This window comes from Haematobia irritans, chromosome 2 (assembly GCF_050003625.1).
Source record: "Haematobia irritans isolate KBUSLIRL chromosome 2, ASM5000362v1, whole genome shotgun sequence".
Classification (NCBI taxonomy): Eukaryota; Metazoa; Arthropoda; class Insecta; order Diptera; family Muscidae; genus Haematobia; species Haematobia irritans.
In genome coordinates, this window is record NC_134398.1 from 107,228,441 (window position 1) to 107,251,212 (window position 22,772).

Below are 22,772 nucleotides of genomic sequence, written 5' to 3' on the forward strand. Positions count from 1 at the left end.
GTCTAGCAGATCGCTACGAAAACAAGCGTATGCAAGTCAACGAGCAAATTCGTATATTATTTGACCTTCCCGCCGTATCTGTACATTCAAGCTCATCACTTAAATTGCTTCAACGCACAGTAACTGGATGTTTACAGACTTAAAAGACCTTGGACATCATTACATCGTCATGGGATTCGATTTTAATATATTTATGCTCTCAGAAATTACCGAGAAGTCATTTAGAGGACTTCGAGAAAAATCTAGACGATAGTTCTCAAATGCCTTCATGGCGTAATTTTGATGATTTTTTGACCCAAAAGTTCAAGACTTTAGAATCCGTGGGCAATGTTCAGCCGTCCACCTCAAAATCAAATAGTAAAGCTCAGGAAAAGGTTTACAATCCAAAAGATCGGCGCATTCATACTTTCCAGACGAAAATTGAAGGAAAAACTAACATGAGACCTAATTCAAAAAAAGGACCTCAACCTCTCACCGCAATAACTTGCCAACTTTGCAAGGAAAATCACATTCTAGGAAAATGCCCTAAATTTTTAGAAAAGAACATAAACGATCGCATTTATTTTGTAAAAAATAGTCGATCATGGTTTAATTGTCTCACAGCAGATCACCACATCAAAGATTGCAAAAGTAACCATAACTGCCGAACTTGCAATCAACGACATCACACACTTTTACACAAAGGTAATGGCGCATCGACCATGTCACTTGAACAAGACGCCAGCGTACGACCTAGTACCAGTGCTCAAGCTTTTACAACAACTATACAGTCCACAACAGATACTGAACAACCTCACATTACGACTTTAGCACTCCGAGAGGCCAACCGACCTTCGTGTAGACCTCAGTCGAGAGAAACATTACTCTTCACAGCCCTTGTTGAAATAGAATCGCATGGTCAGAGATATGAAGCTAGAGCGATCATAGATCCAGGATCTCAATCGACTTTCATCTCTGACAAATTGAAAAATCGACTTAGACTTCCGACCAAGCGGAACTTAGTGCATGTCTCAGGTTTGAGTCCAACAATGACTGAAACATCAGGTTTGAGTCCAACGGTGACTGAATTTCAAATTAGATGTTTTGGCTCCAGTCCTAAAGACCTTACCATTCAATTTGCCGCCTAAAGACCTAGACATCGACATCAGTACATTTGAACAACCCTTGGCAGATCCGTACTTTTACGTAAGCCAACCAATTGATATTCTCATAGGACTTGACCTAGGTCCGTCAATTTTTGACTTAGCTGCTCCGATTCGTCCACTCGGCTCCCTTTTGGCACAAAAGACAGTATTTGGCTGGATTGTGGGGGGACCAGTGGAGAAATCGACTGAATCAAAAAATGAGATATCGCTTTTCAATGCAGTTGCCCTCGATAAAATCCTCACACAATTTTGGGAGGTGGAGAAGACCCCAAAACCCATTTTGAGGTCAGAAGAGGACAAGACCTGCGAAACAATCTTCCAAACTACAACCTACCGAAACAGTTCAGGAAGATTCGTTGTTACCCTTCCATTCAAAAATGGTGAAGAAATTGGACATTCGCGTAGTATAGCAATGGCTCAGTTTCTACGGATGGAAAAGATGCTCAGTACGAAGCCTGACATCAAACATCAGTATGACCAAGTAATACTTGAATACCTGGACCTAGGACATATGAGAAAGATACATCATTCTGAGATTCAGAAAATACCTAACTACTATTTGCCTCACCACGCGGTGATAAAACCAGACCGTGTTACAACTAAATTGCGAGTTGTCTTCAACGCGTCGTCTCCGACTTCTAACAAGAAAAGTCTTAACGACATTTTGTATCCTGGACCTATTCTTCAGCAGGACCTCGTTCTACAGACTTTGAAGTGGAGACTTCAAATATGTCTACAACGCGGACATTACCAAAATGTATCGTCAGATACTAGTCGACCGTTCACAGACTCAGTATCAGCGAATACTGTTTCGAAAATCCCCTAAGGACCCAATTGAGGACTTTGAACTTCAAACAGTGACCTTTGGAGTCAATTGTGCCCCTTTTCTGGCAACAAGGACCTTACTACAGCTAGCTGAAGACGTTCCACATACTCATCCGTTGGCTGCTAAGGTTTTAGAAGAAAACATGTATGTTGACGACGTTCTAGCAGGAGGATATACAGTCAATGAGGCAATCATTTCTAGAAAGCAATTAGAAAGTGCGTTACAATCCGCCGGGTTTGACCTCATGAAATGGACTTCCAACGATCCTCAAGTCATCAAAGACATACCGGAAGAAAAACTTCTTTCACTAGATTGCCTGACTTTGTCCGAAAATCTTGGAACAAAGACCTTAGGGATAAAATGGGACATTAAAGCAGATTCATTTTCATTTCCGCAACCTGTTATTGGAACTAAATCCTCGTATACTAAGCGAGAGGTTCTTTCAACCATTGCTCGTTTTTTTGACCCATGCGGCTGGTTAGCGCCAATTATAGTCGTCGCCAAGCTCATCATGCAGCAAATTTGGCTGGACAAAGTCGGGTGGGACGATGGGCTAACACCACTGATTTGTACATCATGGCAAAATTTCCTAAAGACTTGTCCTGACATTCAAAATGTCAAAATACCTCGGTGGGTACAATTCACTCCAGAATCCAAGGTAGAACTACATGGGTTTTGCGACTCTTCGGAGAAAGCTTATGCTGCGACTTTATACATCCGACTTGAAACGGGGAATGACATAAAGTGCCATTTACTAGTTGCTAAAACTCGTGTAGCCCCCATCAAAAAGCTGTCGTTGCCGAGACTTGAACTTTGTGGCGCAGTTTTACTCTCGACTTTGGTGTCTTCTACAGTGCCACGTTTACAGTTGACCTCATATGACCTACATTTCTGGACCGACTCAACGATTGTTCTATCATGGCTAAATCGACCTTCTTGTACTTGGAACACTTTCGTTGGAAATAGAGTTGCGGAAATTACGGAAAAAGTAGGGACTTCAAACTGGCGACATGTAGAATCTCGATACAACCCAGCAGACATCGCTACAAGGGGGTGTTCGTCGACTGATCTACAGTCTTACGACCTGTGGTGGTACGGACCTTCCTGGTTGAAAGGACCAAAAAGTCGCTGGCCAATTCCGAGGCAAGCGGTCGAAACGACTTTAGAAATAAAACCTGTTAAGACATTTTTAACAACGACCCACGAAGATCCACTGGAGCGATTTTCTAGTCTTTCTCGTGCTTATCGTGTTCTCGCTTATGTACTTCGGTTTTGGAGAAATACAGGGTCCAAAAGAATTCAACTTCGGTCGACTTCTACTGAAATTTCTTCTGAAGAAATTAAATTTGTTAAAAATCGAATTGTCATAATAACTCAACGACATTATTTTGGAGAGGAATATACTCAACTCTCAAAAAGGCTTCAGATAGCTTCAACCAGCTCACTCTTGACATTGAACCCATTCTTAGACACCTCTGGCATTATGAGATCAAATGGACGTCTTACGAAATCGCCATCTTTGACTTTTAACGAACGACATCCCATCTTGATCCCTCATGATTGCCGGCTTGCACGATTACTCGTTGAACATACTCACAAATTGACCTTACACGGCGGAAATCAGCTGATGATACGCATTTTACGGACGGAATTTTGGATTTTCCGACTTAAACCTCTTGTAAAGCTTGTCATAAATCGCTGTAAGACCTGTATTTTGTATAAAAAGCACACAAGAAACCAGATCATGGCATCTTTACCTCTTGAACGCAGTACCTTCACAAGACCTTTCCACAATACCGGAGTTGACTTTGCCGGACCTTTTAATATTCGAAATTATACAGGTAGAGCATGCCTCATTACAAAAGGTTACGTGTGCATCTTCGTATGCTTTTCAACCAAAGCCGTGCATTTGGAGACCACTAGCGACCTTTCTACTCAAGCATTTCTCGCTGCCTTTGCCCGATTCATTGGTAGACGTGGTTGTCCAGCAAAAATGTTTTCAGACAATGGAACCAACTTCAAGGGAGCAGCAGAAATGCTAAAAAAGAATCGAATAGAGTTTTTCAGCCATTTAAAATCCGACCTTATTAATCGACATGCAACCCAGAACGTCGAATGGAACTTCATTCCACCCGGTGCCCCACACATGGGGGGCCTATGGGAGGCCGGGGTGAAGTCTTTTAAGTCTCACCTAAAAAAGACGATTCCTGACATGACCTTTACTTTTAAGGAGCTTTCAACGATTTTGGCTCGCATCGAAAGCTGCCTCAACTCAAGACCTCTAAGTCCCGCTAGTGACGATCCAAATGACCTTTCTCCACTTACACCCGGACATTTTCTAATCGGTACACCTATGTTATCTCCAGCTGAACCCGACCTGTCTTCAGACAATATCACGCTAGCCAATCGTTGGAAGCGTTTGAAGATAATTTCTCAGCAGTTTTGTCAACGATGGAAAACTGAATATCTGAGAGAATTACACCGTAGGTATAAGTGGAAGAGACAGCAAGAAAATGTGAAAATTCATGACCTCGTAATAATCAAGGACGACAGACTTCCTCCGAATGACTGGAAACTAGGAAGAATTATTCATCTTTATCCCGGATCAGACGATAATAGCCGTGTAGTTGACCTTAAGACATCCAATGGGGTCATTCGAAGACCTATAACTAAACTGATTCCTCTCCTCTCCAATTAAATAAATACATAAATTAGCTACGATCCGCACTATATATGTTCCTCTTTTCAGAAATGGCAGCCAAACAAACAACCACTGATTGACACAGCAGCAGACCCAAGGGATGGATTTACTCATGTGGTCTCTGTAAACAGGATCACCCCATCAAGACCTGTCACAAGTTTTTGAGCCAAGGGCCGTCCGAGCGCTTTGAGATCGTCTGTCAGCATTTTTACTGCATAAACTGCCTCGCTTGTTCCCACATACGCCGTGATTGTCCAACTAAGTTAAGTTGCCAGATATGCAATGTCAGACATAACACGCTTCTACATTACGCACCACAAATCAAAGAAATGCACGCCAAATCTGAGGAACGTGCGGAGCCACGAGTCATGTGTTGAACGACCTCAACCACGTGACAATCTACCTCAATCCCGTGACAATCGACCTCAACCACATGATAACCGACCTCTACCACGTGAAGAAAGACCTAGTCCTCCGGAATCTATACGCCGACGAAGCCTGTCAACCGATAGAGACTCAACTTCACAGGAACGGAAATCCCGAACACCTAGTCGACCTTCAAATTCAGCCAAGCGATCTCAACGCAGCCAATCAGAGTTCAAATTGGTACCGCAACCTCATGTGCCGTTCAGGTGGTCTAAAGTTCTTGTCCCCACGGTTCAAGTTCATGTGGCTTTTCCGGAAGAACCGTATATAAGGCATACCTGCCGAGCGATCTTGAACTTCAGTGCTACTGTGTCTCGGATTTCTTGTAACCTTCAGTCGTCACTGCATCTTCCGACCTTTGCATATCGTGACACACGCTTTGCCAAATTTCGTTTATTAGGTCGGCTTGCGCGTTTCAAATGGACAAAAGAAATACGAGCACTGATGACCAGCGACCTCCCTCGAAAACCCTATGATGGACCTATATTATCTAATCCGGACAAAGACTTCTCGCTCGACACATTGGCTGATCCCGACTTCAAGTGCAACACTCCAATAGACATCGAACTGGGTTCAGATTACTTCGCAGACCTATGGCGCAACGGCTCTCTTGAAACCAACGTACCCGACGTCGTCGCCATCAAAACTGCACTTGGCTATACTTTTAGCGGATCCATTGGGCGACTTTGGGTAAGCATCACTGGGAGGCCGGCATGTTTAATGTCAAACGACATTAAACTAATATCATTTGTTTTTTCACTTTTTTTATTTTTCATTTCATTATCTCCATTGCCATTATTCTTTTCATTTGATCAGTTTCCTTAATTTCCTTATTCATTTGTATTCTTATTCTTTCATATTTTGAATTACTTTTAACATTACTTTCGTATTACATTTTAATTTTCAACATTCATTTGATGTTTGGTTTGTTTTCATTGTTCTTTGTTTCTTATTGGAAAGACTGTTAGGAATAACAACAACAATAACAACACTCAACATCATCTACATCCAGTGTAGAGAGTGAGTGTTGGTATTGTTATTGTTGTTGCCTGTGATCTGTTTTTCTTTTACTTTGCCCTTGACCGATATAAAGGGAAACAAGAAAGTCAGTTGGTTAACGACTTGCTTTACATTCGGTGCGCTCGACTTAAAGAAAAACAAACAAACAAACAAACATCAAGTGAAAATCAAACTCATAAATAAAAGTGAATTTTTGTGATACTAATTTAAAGTTAATAAAACAATACATTGTGTAAAAATTAAATAGAAATCAAACAAAGACTTTTATTGAAACTAACAAGGCAAAATCAAACGGTAGAAACGAACGGGCAAATTAAAACAACAAAAAGTGACATAGTGAAATCAACAAACTTAAGAAATATATTTAAACAAATTAAATTAAAATAAAAGTGGGACAATTTTTGCCCCCACTCAAACATGTCCCTTATAGACATGTCGATGAACGGGAAAGGTTTCAAGTGACTTGAGGTTATCTCTAAAGTTCCGCCCATCGATAGTCGAATTCTGAAGGTACAGCTTCATCCCATGAGAGATTTAGATTCCACAGTTCTTGGACAAATATTTTCGCCCTGACGACTACAGAAGATAGCAAACCGAGGGGGTCGAAAATACGTGCAAGATCTGAAGTGACCGTCCTTTTGGTCACTGACTTGATTGGCGCTAGGTTGACCTTTACTTTAAGTTGGTCAGCTTTGGGTAACCAGGCCAATCCCAAAGTTTTGGTATAATTGGTTTCCTATGTGGTGAATTCAGTTAGTACCCCACATATTGATGTTTGCAGATGTTGATCAGATACCTTCCCTAATGCTATCCACCCAAGTATTGTGTTTTGCAAGATTGGAAGGTTGTCTCCTATTTGGATTTGTCCGATAGTGAGTAACTGATGATAATATTCTGCGCCTAATAGGATGTCGATTTTTCCCGGACGGTTGAAGCTAGTGTCTGCCAGCGTTACATTGTTGGGAATTAGCCATTTATTAATGTGAATAAATTAAGCAGGTTGGGGAGAAATTATTTGTGGTAGTACGAATGCCTCCAAGCGCGTTGAAAAATTGTTGGATCTCGACTGGAGCGAAATGTTCACTCTATGTTGAACCTTGGTCTGATTTCTTCCTATACCACTGATTGACATAGTTGTAGACCTAGTTGATAGTCCGAGTCGTGCTACTAATCTATCTATAATTAGGTTGACTTGCGATCCCGAGTCGAGTATTGCTTTGCATTCGGTTTCCAGACCATTCGCCCTAATCTTGACCAATGTAGTTCCAAGTAAAATATAGGGCCTTCGAGATTCTGAGTTTAAGGCCAAACTTTCAGCTATAACGGATGGTGTAGTGATAAACGAAGCCGACGTGGATTGGTTGGAAGTTGTTGCTGATTCTGGTGTCATGGTGTGTTCCATGTGATCTTCTTTGATTGATTTAATTGAAGGATTAGAGGGTTGTGGGGGAGATTGTTTAAGGTGAACGAGCGTATGGTGCTTTCTCCGACATTTTTGGCAGCGGCCTAAAACCGTGCATTGTTTAGTGGAATGCTTGCTGCTAAAGCAATTGACACATAACTTCCGCCTCTGTATAGGATTGAGGCGGTGTTTTGTGCTGAGTAGAGCGAATTCCTGGCCTTGGTATAATTGGTGAAAGTCCTTCTTACAAATGATGCAATGTCGGCTTTCACGACTCGGCTGGGAAGTCAGAGCGCAAGTTTTGGAGCTATTGATAGAGGTCTTTTCCTTTACACCCATAGCTTCCAAAGTATGAAAATAGTTCTTCAAGGACGATAGGAAGTCGCTTATGGTTTGAAGTTCCTTCGGATTTTTGATAATTTGTTCATATTGACTATGAACACCTTTGTCCAACTTTTTAACGAGGAGGTGGATTAAAAGTGGATCTCAGTCTGGAGTCCCATGTTGGAAAGAGCTGCCAAGTACTGTTTTGTTGTGTCATGCAATCGCTTGAGGGCGCTTAAAGATCCAGCACCTGAGGGTTGATCGAGTATCTTCTGGATTGCCGTAGCTACCATAACCCTCTTGTTGTTATAACGATGTTCCAATAATTGCCATGTCGTGTGATAATTTTCCTCTGTTATGGCAAGGTGAGGCTTGCTGCTTCGCCTATTACGTGGTTTTTCAAGTACCACATCTTGTGAGCATTCGGGATTTTCTGCTCACGGATCATTTTTGTGAACAGATCCGAAAACGATATCCATTTCATATAGTCACCATCGAATTTGAAGATAGTGACTGCAGGCAGTGGTAAAGAAGTTGGTCTCGCCACAACTTTCGGGTTGGAGAAGGTTGAATCCCTGCTGGCACTAGAGAGCTGCATAACTGCTGCCTCTGCCTCTTGCTCGTGCCAAATGTATTTTGATGTATTGTAGCCGAGTATCTCTGGATCTGGGTATTTGTCTAGTACCTCATCGTTGAGGTCCTCTATCTGCTGCCATGGATGCCCAGCAAAAAAAAGCGTCGCCAAAAAAGCAATGAAAATGTTTTTTTTGGATCCGGAAGTGGTGCAAAATTGACGCAGAAGCGATGAATTTAACATGGGTTTGTCATAGGACGGAAGTTCTCCATTTCAACAGTCGTTGCACTGAATTTGCATCACTTCTTTAGGGGTGATCCGTATTCAATGTTTTGGGTGTAAATTAAAAAATTCTGTGATATTTTGTCAAATAAATAATTTTTATAATTTTTTATAATTTTTAATGGATTCTAACGCTTGTCGGAAACGTTTGACCTCAAACGTTTTCAAAAATTCACAATTTTTTCAGATTGGATTTTTCATTTTTTTCGACAAAATTTAAATGATTTGTACCATTTTATGGATTCTTACTCCGTTTTTAACGTATTTGAAACAAAAAAGTTAAAATACACATTAAAAATATGAAAAAAAAAACTAGTTATAAAAAATTGAATTAAAAGAACTTCCTAGGTAGTTAAAATAAAGAACATCATTGGGAGTGCATCTTCTGGAAGTGCTTTTAAAGTTGCGCCTTTGGAAGAACTTCCAAATTTTTTTGCTGGGTGGTTTATTGTGGCCACTTTCACCTCTCCTGGCCACTAAATTGTAAACCTTCTAATTTCCGACACAGCGCTGCCATTTTACCCAATGACAGGCTTATAAGACCGTCATGACCGCCAGTGGCACCAACCTGTTCGTTTTCAAGGTTTGTAAGTCCTTAGCGTTATTTGCGTCTGATGTTTGGACTTTCTCGACAAGCTCATGTTCCATTAATTTTATATATTCCAAGGACATGGTTTTGATTTTGTCGGAATAACCAGAAACGAAGTATTCGCTGGACGGATCGACACCCTCTGAACATCGCAACTGGTTGTCCGCTTCTTCGAATTCTTTCCAGGCTGCATTGAGCCTGGCCAGTCGTTCTATGTAATATGCCGCAGTTTTTCGGCTTTTCGTATCCTTCCCAATATTTCTGATGAGGTTGGCGATGCCTTCGCCGATATCCTTCAGCTGTCGGAGGAGCTCAACCTGAGTTTCCGTCGTTGAATGGTTACAGGAACGAAAGTTGATTGTTACAGGTTATAGGAGCAAAGGTCCTGTTGATTAATTGTAGGAGCGAAGGTCCTGTTGATTGATTATAGGAACGAAGGTCCTGTTGAGTAATTGTAGGAACGAAGGTCCTGATGAGTAGTTGTAGGAACGAAGGTCCTGTTGATTAATTGTATGAACGAGGGTCCTGATGAGTAATTGTAGGCACGAAGGTCCTGATGAGTAATTGTAGGAACAGAGGTCCTGATGAGTAATTGTAGGCACAAAGGTCCTGATGAGTAATTGTAGGAACAGGTGTCCTGTCACGGTCGCCAAAATGTTATTGCTTGAGCTCGTTTGCTCAGCGTATATTGGTGGTACACCAGAATAAAATGTTTATTGGTAGTCCTGGTAGTACACCAGAACCTTTCCCTTAAAGGGCACAAGGTACACCAAGAAAAGAAAACAATCACATTAGTTAAAACACCAAGGTTTTTAAGCGTAGTGATCGTCTTTATTAAATTTATTCTGCCTTATGTACTAATAGTAAATGCAAAGAAAGTAATAATAACAACAAAAAATAAAATAAACAAAAATAAAAAGAAAATAGTCGAATTATTTTTTGGCCGGAATTGCTTATGCTGCAGTTGAACTCTTTTCTTTATATGAAGCCAATGACCGGTGTTGAATTTCATATTGTTTGGCTGGTAGCTTGAATAGCATACGCAAGGTAAATTTTCTGACTACCTTTGGATTGACTGAAATATGGAAAGAATGGGAATGAAATAGGAAGAAATTTAAATTTTTATTCTATTTGAGATTTATTTTATTGTGCTAAACAAAATAAATAAATCATGGAGAATAAACACAAATTTTAAATACAAACCAATTAAATAAATAAATAATAGAAATGCAAATCGATAGTTAATTTGTTTTCATGTGAGCATTTTATTTAATTTTTTTCCAATCTACATTTTTTCTTTTTAATAATTTTTTTCAAAAAGCAAGTGGATAGTAAATCCATTTCGTATAGTAAGCACGTCATTTATGTACGAATGAAGATAGTAAATCTCCTCACGCGGAAGAAGGACCCGATATGACCCACCCAAAGATTGTGTATTGGGCAAGGAGTACACCCGGACTCGAATGGATCTGACAGCGCATCACTTGTGGATAGATATCCGGACCCAAGATCAGAGCCACACCTCTTCTGCGGTAAAACTCGGGATCCGCTAATTGGAAACCCGCGAATTGCTCCACCAATGTTTCTGAAACTGATTCGGAGGGAGACCGAACATGGGACAGATCGCCCACCCGCAGCGTAACATTTACTTTTAGGTTGGGGTTATGTAATGAGTGTAGAGTGAGACGACAGAAATTATCGCTATTTACAGACGATGTGGGAATTCTAAAATTACGGGCAAATGACGAACAAATTTGGCTAACGCGTCCACAAGGATCCAATTGTGCCCTCGCTGGAACAGCCCGATTTCTAAAGTACAAATGGACTATTAAACTGGGTGCCAACTAGGTAACATATTGTATACTTGTGGGCAGCGCAGGAGTAAGACAGACAGGGGGAGGGGTTACAAAAGCAGACGGTTGATTACGAGGACGTGACGGACCATGGGTACGAACGGACTTCGTACCATTAGGAGAATGGAGGGGGTATGATGTTTCTCAGAACAAACGCGACATTACTGAGGGATTGGACATTGATTGAATCTGTAAGGTTTACACCATATGTTAGATGAAAAAAAAAAAAAACGTTGGAACACAACGGTGCGCAGCTTCTTCTCATTGCTCAATCTCTTAAATGAAGGACAGTAGTAAAGGGGATGTCTTCTACTGCAAACCACACAGCTTCTAGTTCTTTCACCATTCGAGCCCGCGTGTGGTCGAGATCGTTGAGTATTATTAACGGGACCGTAGTAGACGGTTGCGCGCTTTGAAGAGGCCTACATACTATCGGGGTCGTAGTAGGCGGCTGCGCGGCTTGAAGATGCCTAACTTTAGACGGCACCGTAGCAGACAGTTACGCGGCTTGAAGATATTGGACAGATTGTCCTGCACCATTTAAGTCTATAGTGGAGGGTGATGAGCTAGTAGCAGCTACATTAGGTTTTAGGTTAGTGTCTTCGGAAAGGGAGGTCAGTGGGACGTGGACTGGTATAATGTCAGCAGTATGCTGATCAAGCGATATTACATATCGACAAATCTGGAATTAATATAGAATGAATTGCTCTCGTATAGAAGCAAACAATTAAGCTCACCTACGTCAAGGCTCGAAATTAAAATGACTAAATTGAATGGACTCGTGAAGTCCACACTCTGTAATTAATTTGGAAAGAACAGTACATTCCGTAGGAAGCGCAGGCTTGCAATTATCAATAGTTGTCCTAAGCCGAGTTTTAACCCAAGGCACCCGATACTGAATACGAAGTATTCGCAATATTAATTGAGTTCTGGCATGTATAGATATCTCGTGAATAAACTCAACCAATAACATCGAGAATCGACTTGCATATGATAGTATAATTTGGTACCTCTTATTGTAGCAAAACGGTGGCGATTTCGACAGTTGCACATTAAGACGCATAAGACCTTCTATGTACAAAAAGGGGTTTAAAGGCAAAAGCGAAGTTTTCAGTGGTAATAGCTTCTTATTAACAAGACATTGATACTCCCCAGCCAAACGCATTGTGATCGCCTTGAATCCATCAGAACTAATTACTACACAAAACAAGTTGTTGCATTGTGTGGACGTGTTTTCAAGCTGCTCCAATTAAAATTAAAATTTCATTGTGAATATCTCGCTTAACTTGTACTAAAACCTGTACTTAACGTGATCTAAAGCTTTTGCATTCTGTTCGACATATTCGCTTGAGCTATTTTGTGTTGAAAGCTGTATTTTTGTAAAGTTTTATAAAACTGCAAACCATCGAAAGCAATACAAATATTCAGGTTTTGTTGTTGTTTCGTGGTTTCTGTAAACAAAGAGAAAAGGCGCTTTGACCTGTGAGTACACAAATTAGAAACGTCATCTTACTCCTCACTCAACAGTGTTAGCCAGCGAAACGTCATTCCACTGTTCTCCTTTAGTTTTGATTGATAAAAGCTCACTTCAAAAGTTCTTCTGTGACTGTTGATCATACTAAGTACTAATCACTGGTTGTTGGTGGTGAAATAACCAAGTACTGAATTTGTTAACCTAAACTCAACTCTGATATTGTATATGCCTAGAAATATACTTTGAATTTTACGTATTAATTGGAAATAAATTTCACATTTGAATTCAAGACTGAATCATATATTTATTGATTGCGAAATATTTGGAAATATATTTGAAACCACATTCTTGTCTTTGACATATTAAGAAAACTTATAAAATGACTTGCCCTAACCGTCGTGTCGTATCACTAAATTGGATGAACAAATGATTTCGTGCTGGATTTGTTCAACAAGTTACCATTCAAAATGTGCGCAATTAGCAGCACGCACAATTGACGATTTACGTGAAGATAAGGGTCTGCGGTGGTGCTGTGAATAGTGCAAACATATTGATGGCGAGTTTTTTACCTTTTTTAAAAACTGTAGAGCCAGACTCGATGGTATTTCGAAGGATTTCGATTTGATGTCAGATCGCTTTAAAAAATTTAAGAATCTTCTTGATAATTCTTCTAACTTGGACACACAACTTCTTCTAACTTGGACACTGAAAATTCCAGAAAAAGGAAGAAATCTAAATCTAACAAGAATTCATCAAACAATGAAACTGAAACAATTTCTCCGACACTATTTAACGCCAATCATATTCAGGATTCAGAGACTGTTGTCATTCCTATTAACAACGCTGAAACTGCACCTTTACTTATTCCACCCATTATTATTACCCCGTCGCATTCGAATTCACTGAACACTGGAACAGTAGTAGCACCAGCTACTGTGTTAACCGATACTAATGCATTCTTTTCTCCTTTTACTACACCTACAAATCAATCGCCTGCTGGTTCAGCTCCAAATCCTTTAAGGGTCTTACCTCCAATGAAAACCATTTTTGCTGCCCGCTTTGCTCCAGAAACAACTGAGGATGATATTCATTTCTACATAAAATCAAAACTGAATGCAAATGTAGACATTAAGGTATCTAAACTGCAATTTATGGAGAGGAGGAACAAGTCGTCATTCAAAACTTTCATACCTGAGGACATTTTTGACACAGTGGTCAATCCGGAATTTTGGCCTTACAGAGCTGTGGTGCATGAATTTGTTTTTAGAGATAGAGTTGCCTGTTTACCTGCAAACTGAATAAAACCCTGTTTGATACAAAACTGAATAAAACCCTGTCTGATACGAACTTTACTATAGTTTATCAGAATGTTAGGGGACTTAATACTAAATTATGCAACCTATATACGGATAGCTTTGGCTTTGATTATGATTTGATTATATTTACTGAAACCTGGCTTCAAAGTAATATCTTAAGTACTGAAATCTTATGCGACAAGTACCAAATTTACAGATGTGACCGCAAGAATGGTTTGAAGAAATCTGGTGGCGGCGTCCTAATTGCTGTTTCTTCGAAATTTGCTTAATCAAAAATTGGTATTCCAAACGAACTTCAAATTGAATATTTGGGAGTGAAAATAAGGTGCGGCCATAATTCATTGTTTGTGACTTGCTCCTATATTCCTCCTGGTTCTTTTAACGATGTTTATAATGCTCATTTGACTGCAATCCAATCGGTCCTAGCTACTACAAGATCCTCTTATTTGATTGTTTTGTCTGATGATTTTAACATTCCATATATTACATGGAATTATTGTGAGGAAATGAATTATTCCGTACCAATGCTAAGAAATGGATATCAATCTGAATTTGTTGAAAATTTGTTAAAAGATGCTATTTTTCAAATTAGCTACATACAAAATTCGAAAAATAAATTACTTGATTTATTTTTTACAAATGAACTAAAATATGTGTTTTTATCACGTGTCAATGCCGTTGTAAATCCTGAAGATGTTTATCATCCCACTGTTTGTATAAATATAAATATGTTTTTTCGAGATCTATGCGAAAAAACTCGTATTGAATATATATATATATATATATATTCTCTTTTAATAGAACTGATTACGAAAAACTGAACTCATTACTATTAAATGTGAATTGGAATAAAATCTTACCAGCGAGAAATCTTGATGAATCAATAAATACATTTTATGAAACTTTGAATTCATTCATTGCCCAATCTGTTCCATTAATTCGGGTAACTTCTCACACTGGTCCACCTTGGAATGACAATAAATTACGTAACTTAGAATATAAAGAATAAACTTTATAAAAAGTATAAAAAATCTGGATCTGCTACTGACTATGCAAACTACTCAATTGCTCGTTCAGAATACAACTTGTGGAATTAAGAATCCTATAACAATTATTTATCGAAAATTCAAAATGAACTGAAGCTTAATCCAAGGTCATTTTACAGATTTGTTAATTCTAAACGTCAATCAAATGTGTATCCAAGAACCCTTCACTATGGTGCTGTTGAAGCGGATGATAATGAATCTATATGTAATTTGTTCTTTGCAACAACTTACTGCCATAAGGATTTCAAGCAATGAGATGCGTACCCATATAAGATACAGGAATATTCGACATTCTCTACTCCATTTATTTCTCCTGATATTGTGCTGAGTTATATGGAAAAGATAAAATGTTCATATCGTACGGGCCCTGATGGGATTCCCAGTAACATCCTCAAATATTGTGCTCATTCTCTTTCGACTGCTCTTTCATTTCTGTTTAATGAATCTTTGCGCACAGGCTACTTTCCTACGTTGTGGAAGAATTCATTTATCATTCCGCTATTTAAAAATGGAAGCAAGTCAGGTATTACGAATTATAGAGGCATTGATAAATTAAGTGCTATTCCAAAACCGACGGAGAAAATTATTTCAGATATTTTGAATCATCAAGTCTCCTCTCTTCTATCGCCTAAATAACATGGCTTCCGTAAATCTTGTTCGACCATAACAAATATCTTGGAATTGACTACAATGCTTAATGAAGGCTTTAGAGATCGTTTACAGACTGATGTCATTTATACTGATTTTAGTAAGGCGTTTGACAAAGTAAACCATTCACTTTTACCGTACAAACTGCATCGCATGGGCTTCAGTGAATTAATGGTATCCTGGTTTGAAAGTTATCTAAAGAATCGTACACAATTTGTAGTATTTGATAACATTATTTCGAAATCAATACATGTGCCTTCTGGTGTTCCACAAGGCAGTCATCTTGGCCCTCTATTGTTCTGCTTATTTATAAATGACCTTCCATCAGCCATTAAATTTGGTTACTCTCTCATGTATGCTGACGATGTTAAAATTATAAAGATTATTCGGAATAGTGATGACCAATCCTTACTCCAATCTGATCTGAATAGCATGTACAGATGGTGCTCATCAAATATGATGGAACTGAACATAAGGAAATGCAAGCATATCTCTTTTTATAGTTTAAATTATATTGACACGAATTATTACTTGAATGACACAATGCTTGAAACTGTTGAATCCTTTAAAGATCTTGGAATACTTTTGGATCACAGGCTAGATTTTAGATCTCAAATTTCTATGACTGTAAATAAGGCATATGGATCATTTGGATTTGTCAAGCGCTGGAGTAAGGAATTTTCTGACCCATTTGTTACAAGGAACTTATCTACTTCACTTGTGCGTTCTATCCTGGAATATGGATCTGTAATTTGGGACCCACAGTACCAAATTCATTGCAATCGTATTGGATCTGTTCAGAAACAATTTTTACTGTTTTGTTTACGTTGGAATAACTGGAAACCTCAAACTTTGCCGTCTTACAAAGAAAGACTATCGCTTATCAAATTACCTTCACTGAAAAGTAGACGTACCATGCTGAATATCTGTTTTACGGTTGACGTAATTAACGGAAGATTTAAATCTGATTTCCTTATTAACAGCATATCGTTCAATTTTCCAGTTTTGTTGTTGTTTCGTCTTTGTAAACAAAGAGAAAAGGCGCTTTAACTTGTGAGTAGATAAATAAACAAAAGTCATCTTACTCTACACTCAACTGTGTTGGCTCGGATGACGTTTTATCCACTATTCTGCTTTTGCTTTATGATTTGATTAAAGCTCACTTCAAAAGTTTTATGTGGTTGCTGATCAAGCTAAGTACTAATCACTGGTGATTGTCTTAGCTAAGTAATGAACTTGTTTAGCCAAACTCAACTCTGAATTTAAGGTTGTTTTTATTTATGCATAGAAGTATACTTTGATTTTTTGTATTATAATGGAGTGAGTATTACATTTGAATTCAAGTCTGAAATTATAATACTAATATAGTAAATCTTCAAATTATCTTGGAATCCATATCCTATCTTTGATATATCAAATAAACTTTTGAGATGACGTGCCGAATATCATCGTGTCGTATAACTAAATTAGATGAACAAATGATTTCTTGCTGGATTTGTTCAACAAAATTCCATTCAAAGAGTGCGCAATTGGCAGCACGTAGCATAGATAACTTACGTGAAGATAAGGGCCTTCGGTGGTGCTGTGAAAAGTGCAAACTGATTGTTGGGGAATTTTTAATTTTTTTAGAACTGTAGAGCTAGACTTGATGACATTGCAAATGAATTTGATATACTGCCGAATTGCTTTAAAAGATTTAAGAACATTCTGGATAATTCATCTAACTTGGATTTGGCTTTACAATAACCAAATGAAAATTCTAGAAAAAGGAAGAAATCTAAAACTTATAAAACTCCATCGAAACACGAAGCAGACACCATTGGATTCTAATACTATAACGGAGTCAGATATTACCACTCCGACTAACAATACCGAAATAAATCCTTTAGCTGTTCCACCCATTATTATTACCCTGGAACAACAATAAATTAAGTAACTTAAAAAACAGGAAGAATAAACTTTACAATAAGTATAAAAAATCTGGCTCAGCTACTAATTACGCAAATTACTCAATCGCTCGTTCGGAATACGGCTTGTGGAATAGACAATCATACAATAATTATCTATCAAAAATCAAAAATGAATTGAAACATAACCCAAAAGCCACCGTGGTGCAATGGTTAGCATGTCCGCCTTGCATACACAAGGTCGCGGGTTCGATTCCTGCTTCGACCGAACACCAAAAAGTTTTTCAGCGGTGGATTATCCCACCTCAGTAATGCTGGTGACATTTCTGAGGGTTTCAAAGCTTCTCTAAGTGGTTTCACTGCAATGTGGAACGCCGTTCGGATTCGGCTATTAAAAGGAGGTCCCTTGTCATTGAGCTTAACATGGAAATGGGCAGCACTCAGTGATAAGAGAGAAGTTCACCAATGTGGTATCACAATGGACTGAATAGTCTAAGTGAGCCTGATAATTCGGGCTGCCACCTAACCTAACCTAACCCAAAATCATTTTACAAATTTGTTAATTCCAAACGTCAATCGAATGTTTATCCAAGAAATCTTCACTATGGTACTGTTGAGGCGGATGATAATGTATCTATATGTAATATGTTTTCCAAGTTCTGTGCAACAACATACTCCTATAAGAATTTCAAGCAATCTGATGTTGTACCCATATAAGATAATGGAACATTCTACACTCTCCACTCCTTTTATATCTCCTAATGTTCTTTTCGTCCGGGGTCTGATGGTATCCCCAGTAACATACTAAAATATTGTGCTCATAGTGATGACGAAGCATCACTATGAGGAGAGCAAACAAATCAAATCTTTCACTTCGTTTGTTTGGTTTTGATGCCGACACACCATGTTACATCAACGAAGACCTAACCAGCTCCAACTATAAATTGTTGCAAACAGCGTTAAAGCTTAAAAAGAAAAAACATTTAGTAGCAGTGGAGTTGTTTACATTAAACAATCAGAATATGTTTCTGCTATTCGTATTGAGTCAGCTGATGATCTCAACAATCTCTTTCGTATATCTACTGACTTGTCATTCTCTCTCCAGCCAGAAATGGATATTGCCAACACCAATCATTAAACATAACACCGCAGCTATTGCGTTACCAATCATATTAAATGCCACACAGAGAAAAATTATTATCTTTTTAACTATAAATATCTACATATCTAATTATTTTTTAGTTTTAAAAATATGTTTTATTTGTTTAACTAAACTTGATACACTTTCTGTTTTTTATAAAACTTTTTGTTATCAAAATAATTTCATCTTCACTTGTATGCAGCAGGATTTCATTGTTATATTAACCTTGATTAATGCTAGTTAATGTAAATAGAAATGCCAAAGACGAAATGTTTAATATGATTCGCATTATTGGGAGACAGAAATCTGGTTTAAAAATGATTCATATAAATGCACAAAGCCTAAATAATAAGTTCGATGAATTTAAATATATTTTTATATCGTCTGCTGTTGATTTAATTTGTGTTTCAGAAACATGGTTTCATTCTAATTTACAGGATGGCATATACAATCTTCCTGGGTATAAATTATTTCGTGCTGATAGAGAAACATTTGCGGGTGGCTCATGCATATATGTTAGAAATGGTTTAAAATGTCGTGTGATAAAGAAATCAGCAGTAGGTGATGCCATGGAATATATATTTTTAGAGATGTATATGAGCGGGAAACATAAGGTTCTCATTGGCAATGTGTATCGTCCAAATAATCGTATTCCTATTACCGAAGTGGTATCTGTTGTAAATTACATATCTGTACCATTCAGTGATATTATAATTTCTGGCGATTTTAATTGCAACCTATTTAATGATAACACATTATCTGAAGCATTTCAAGTGCTAGGTTTGTTTCCCACAAACACTCATGTCCCAACACATTATAATAATTCCTCAAATAGTCTGCTGGATGTAATTTTTGTTAATCAAATGTCGAAAATCAAGTTATATGATCAGTTGTCAGCACCAATGTTCTCCAGACATGATTTGCTTTACATTATATATGACTGCGATTTTACTATACAACCACAGACGATTTCTTTTCGCGATTTCAGAAATATAGATTATGACGTTCTTAAGGATTTTATTTGTAACGTATCTTGGGATACATTATACGATACTCCGGAAGTAGATGATCAGGTGGAATTTTTTGAGACGAAATTAAATGAAATTTTCGATATGTGTGCACCTTTGAAAACTAAAATTGTTACAAACAATGAGAAACCTTGGTTCAGCAATCACATAAGGAACATAATGCGAAAACGGGATGCATACTATAGTCGATGGAGACGATATAAAATTCCACAATTATACGAATCTTTTAGGTTTTGGCGTTGTGTAGTTGCCAAGGAAATTAGAATAGCAAAATCTCGTTTCTATAAGGAGAAATTTTCGAAGGCGATTAATTGTAGGACCAAGTGGAAGGAAATACGAAAAATTGGAATTGGTTTGAAGGATAATAGCAAAAGATGATATCGATCTGGACTCCTTAAATATGAAGTTTTTAGGTGGAGATGTCATAAGTAACTCTCGAAACGTTTATCGAGATTATTGCTGTGTATGGAAGGAAAATGACTTTTATTCCGGTGTGTAAGTGAAGAAGAAGTATTGTCCGCTGTTTTATCTATAAAATCCAATTCCGAGGGAGATGATGGAATTAATCCGAAATTGTTTAAGATAGTGTTACCAGTATTACTACCTTACGTTACATACTTATACAATACAGCCTTAATGAAATCTGTTTTTCCTAGTGCATGGAAAAAGGCAAAGATTTTACCTGTACCTAAGACTGACAACGATTTTAGGCCGATCGCGATATTACCTTACTTATCAAAGGTGCTTGAGAGGCTCATGTATCAACAAATGACTAAATATATTGAAGATAATGGACTGATATTTGATAGACAGTCGGGATTTATGAAAAATAGAAGTTGTGTGACCGCTCTTATAGATGTCACGGTCGACCTGAGAGCTAATATGGACGAACGGGAGCATTCCTTCCTCATTTTACTTGACCACAGTAAAGCTTTTGATACTGTTGATCATTCGATATTACTAACAAAACTTGACGGGATTTTTAATTTCTCAAGCTCTGCTTGTAGGTTATTATCTTCGTATGTAGATAACCGGTCGCAGAGGGTACATTCACATGGTAAAGTATCAGAAACCTTGGTGTTGAAAAGAGGAGTTCCTCAAGGTTCGATTTTGGGACCGCTTTTGTTTTGTCTTTATATAAATAATCTCCCGGATATTCTAGATAACTCCAAGATGCACATTTACGCAGATGATGTGCAACTGTATCGCTCTTCTCATGTTAGTGAAATTAATGAGTGTGTTAGGAAAATAAATAGTGATTTAGTCAAGATTAACAACTGGGCTGAAGTAAATAAGCTATGTATAAATCCGCGTAAATCGAAGTGCATTTATATAAGAAAATCAGATGTGGATGATAACATTCAGGGTTTATATATTGATAACACATTGATCGATTATACCTCATCTACTATGAATCTTGGAATTTGTTTCAATGAAAAATTAACTTGGTCTAACCATATAGCTAAAGTCTCCGGCAAAGTTCACGCCATGCTGCGAAATCTATGGGCAGTACAACAATCAACACCTCTTGATATACGAATGTTGCTAGCTAAGACATACCTTATACCTACACTCTTATATGGATCAGAAATCTTCCATAATTGCGATATTATCGACTTGCAACGTCTCAAAATTACATTTAATAATATTGCAAGATATATTTTCAATTTAAAACGAAGAGACAGAATATCAAACTGTTCTTATCAAATTTTCAATATGAGTTTCGAAAATTACTTAAATTATAAGAGCTTGGTTTTCATGCATAAAATAGTTTATAACAAAGAACCTAAATATTTATTCGAAATGATAACGTTCGCTCGCTCAAACCGAGGTAAAATAATTATACAGAAACGGTTTAAAAGCTCTAAGTCAGAAAAATTCTTTTTTATACCAACAATTCGTCTTTGGAACAAACTCCCACCAGACTTACAGTTAATAAGCAATATCCTGCATTTTAAAAGGCAACTTTGCAATCATTTAAAATAAATGGAATATCTATATTAAAAACCTTTATAAAATTACATTAAGTTTAAACTTTTCCATATGAAACTAAAAAACAACATATTATACAAATTTAAATAATTTTTTTTCTTTTACCTATTATAGTACATAATTTATAAATGTCAAACAATATTATATACTACAAGCAAAATTGTGTTGAACCACTGACACCAACATTAGAAGAATTTAATTTCTTAAGGTGTTAGACTTTACAAATAAATAAATAAAATAAATAAAAGCATTACTTCAATCTGATCTAAATAGCATGTACAACTGGTGTTCTCTAAATATGATGGAACTGAACATTAAAAAATGCAAGCACATCTCTTTTTATAGATTTAACCACATTGATACAAATTACTATATTAATAACGACATGCTTGAAAATGTTGAATCCTTAAAGGATCTCGGAATAATGTTGGATCGGAGACTAGATTTTAGATCTCACATATCTATGACCGTCAATAAATCATATGGATCACTTGGATTTGTAATGTAATGTTGTAAATCTTGTACTGTTGATGAACAAAATTAATAATCACTTCTTTTCTTTGTATGTGTGCTGTCCCCATTTTATTTTTCGTAGTTTCAGACATGTCTGGTCCATCCTGTCGTCTCACCAACGGACGCCATGAGGCAGAAGTAGACGTCGCCGCAATAATGGATCCCATAGGACATCGCAAACTCCAGAGATTCGTAACGAAATGACAGTGGACGATGCACCCGTGGTCACAATCCGACCAGCACCTCCAATATTAAATCGATGTTTATGGTTTTATTTGTATATCTTCTGAATTGTTAAATGAAATCATGCTTTGTCCCCTAGCTCCTGCTTGACCCTATGTGCATTCCTGCAAGGGGTCGGGATGTTCATGTTGACACCCTGTTAGATTTAAGCTTTATGAATTGTAAAATACACCCCTGCATTTTATAATGAAGTATGGAAAGATTGAAAATGGCATATAATTGAATGAAAGTTGCTCTCACTCACTCACTCTCACAAATACCCGAAGGTACAAATACCCCCGCCAATAAATTAAATTTTAATTTATTATTTTAAAACCCAAAA

General features: G+C 37.7%; 1 protein-coding gene across 3 annotated transcripts in view; it reads left to right on the top strand.

The window, feature by feature from the left end:
• The window catches only part of mtsh (mitoshell), a 164,136-nt gene extending 141,364 nt beyond the window's left edge, over positions 1-22,772 (top strand). For 2 of the 3 annotated variants that reach the window (XM_075295820.1, XM_075295823.1), the window contains one exon: positions 4,721-4,870. In XM_075295820.1, the coding sequence (XP_075151935.1) occupies positions 4,721-4,748 (28 nt within the window). In that variant the 3' untranslated portion in view covers positions 4,749-4,870. Of the gene's footprint in view, positions 1-4,720; positions 4,871-22,039; positions 22,199-22,289 lie in introns of those variants that run through there. The other variant, XR_012719546.1, reaches the window with a different exon arrangement.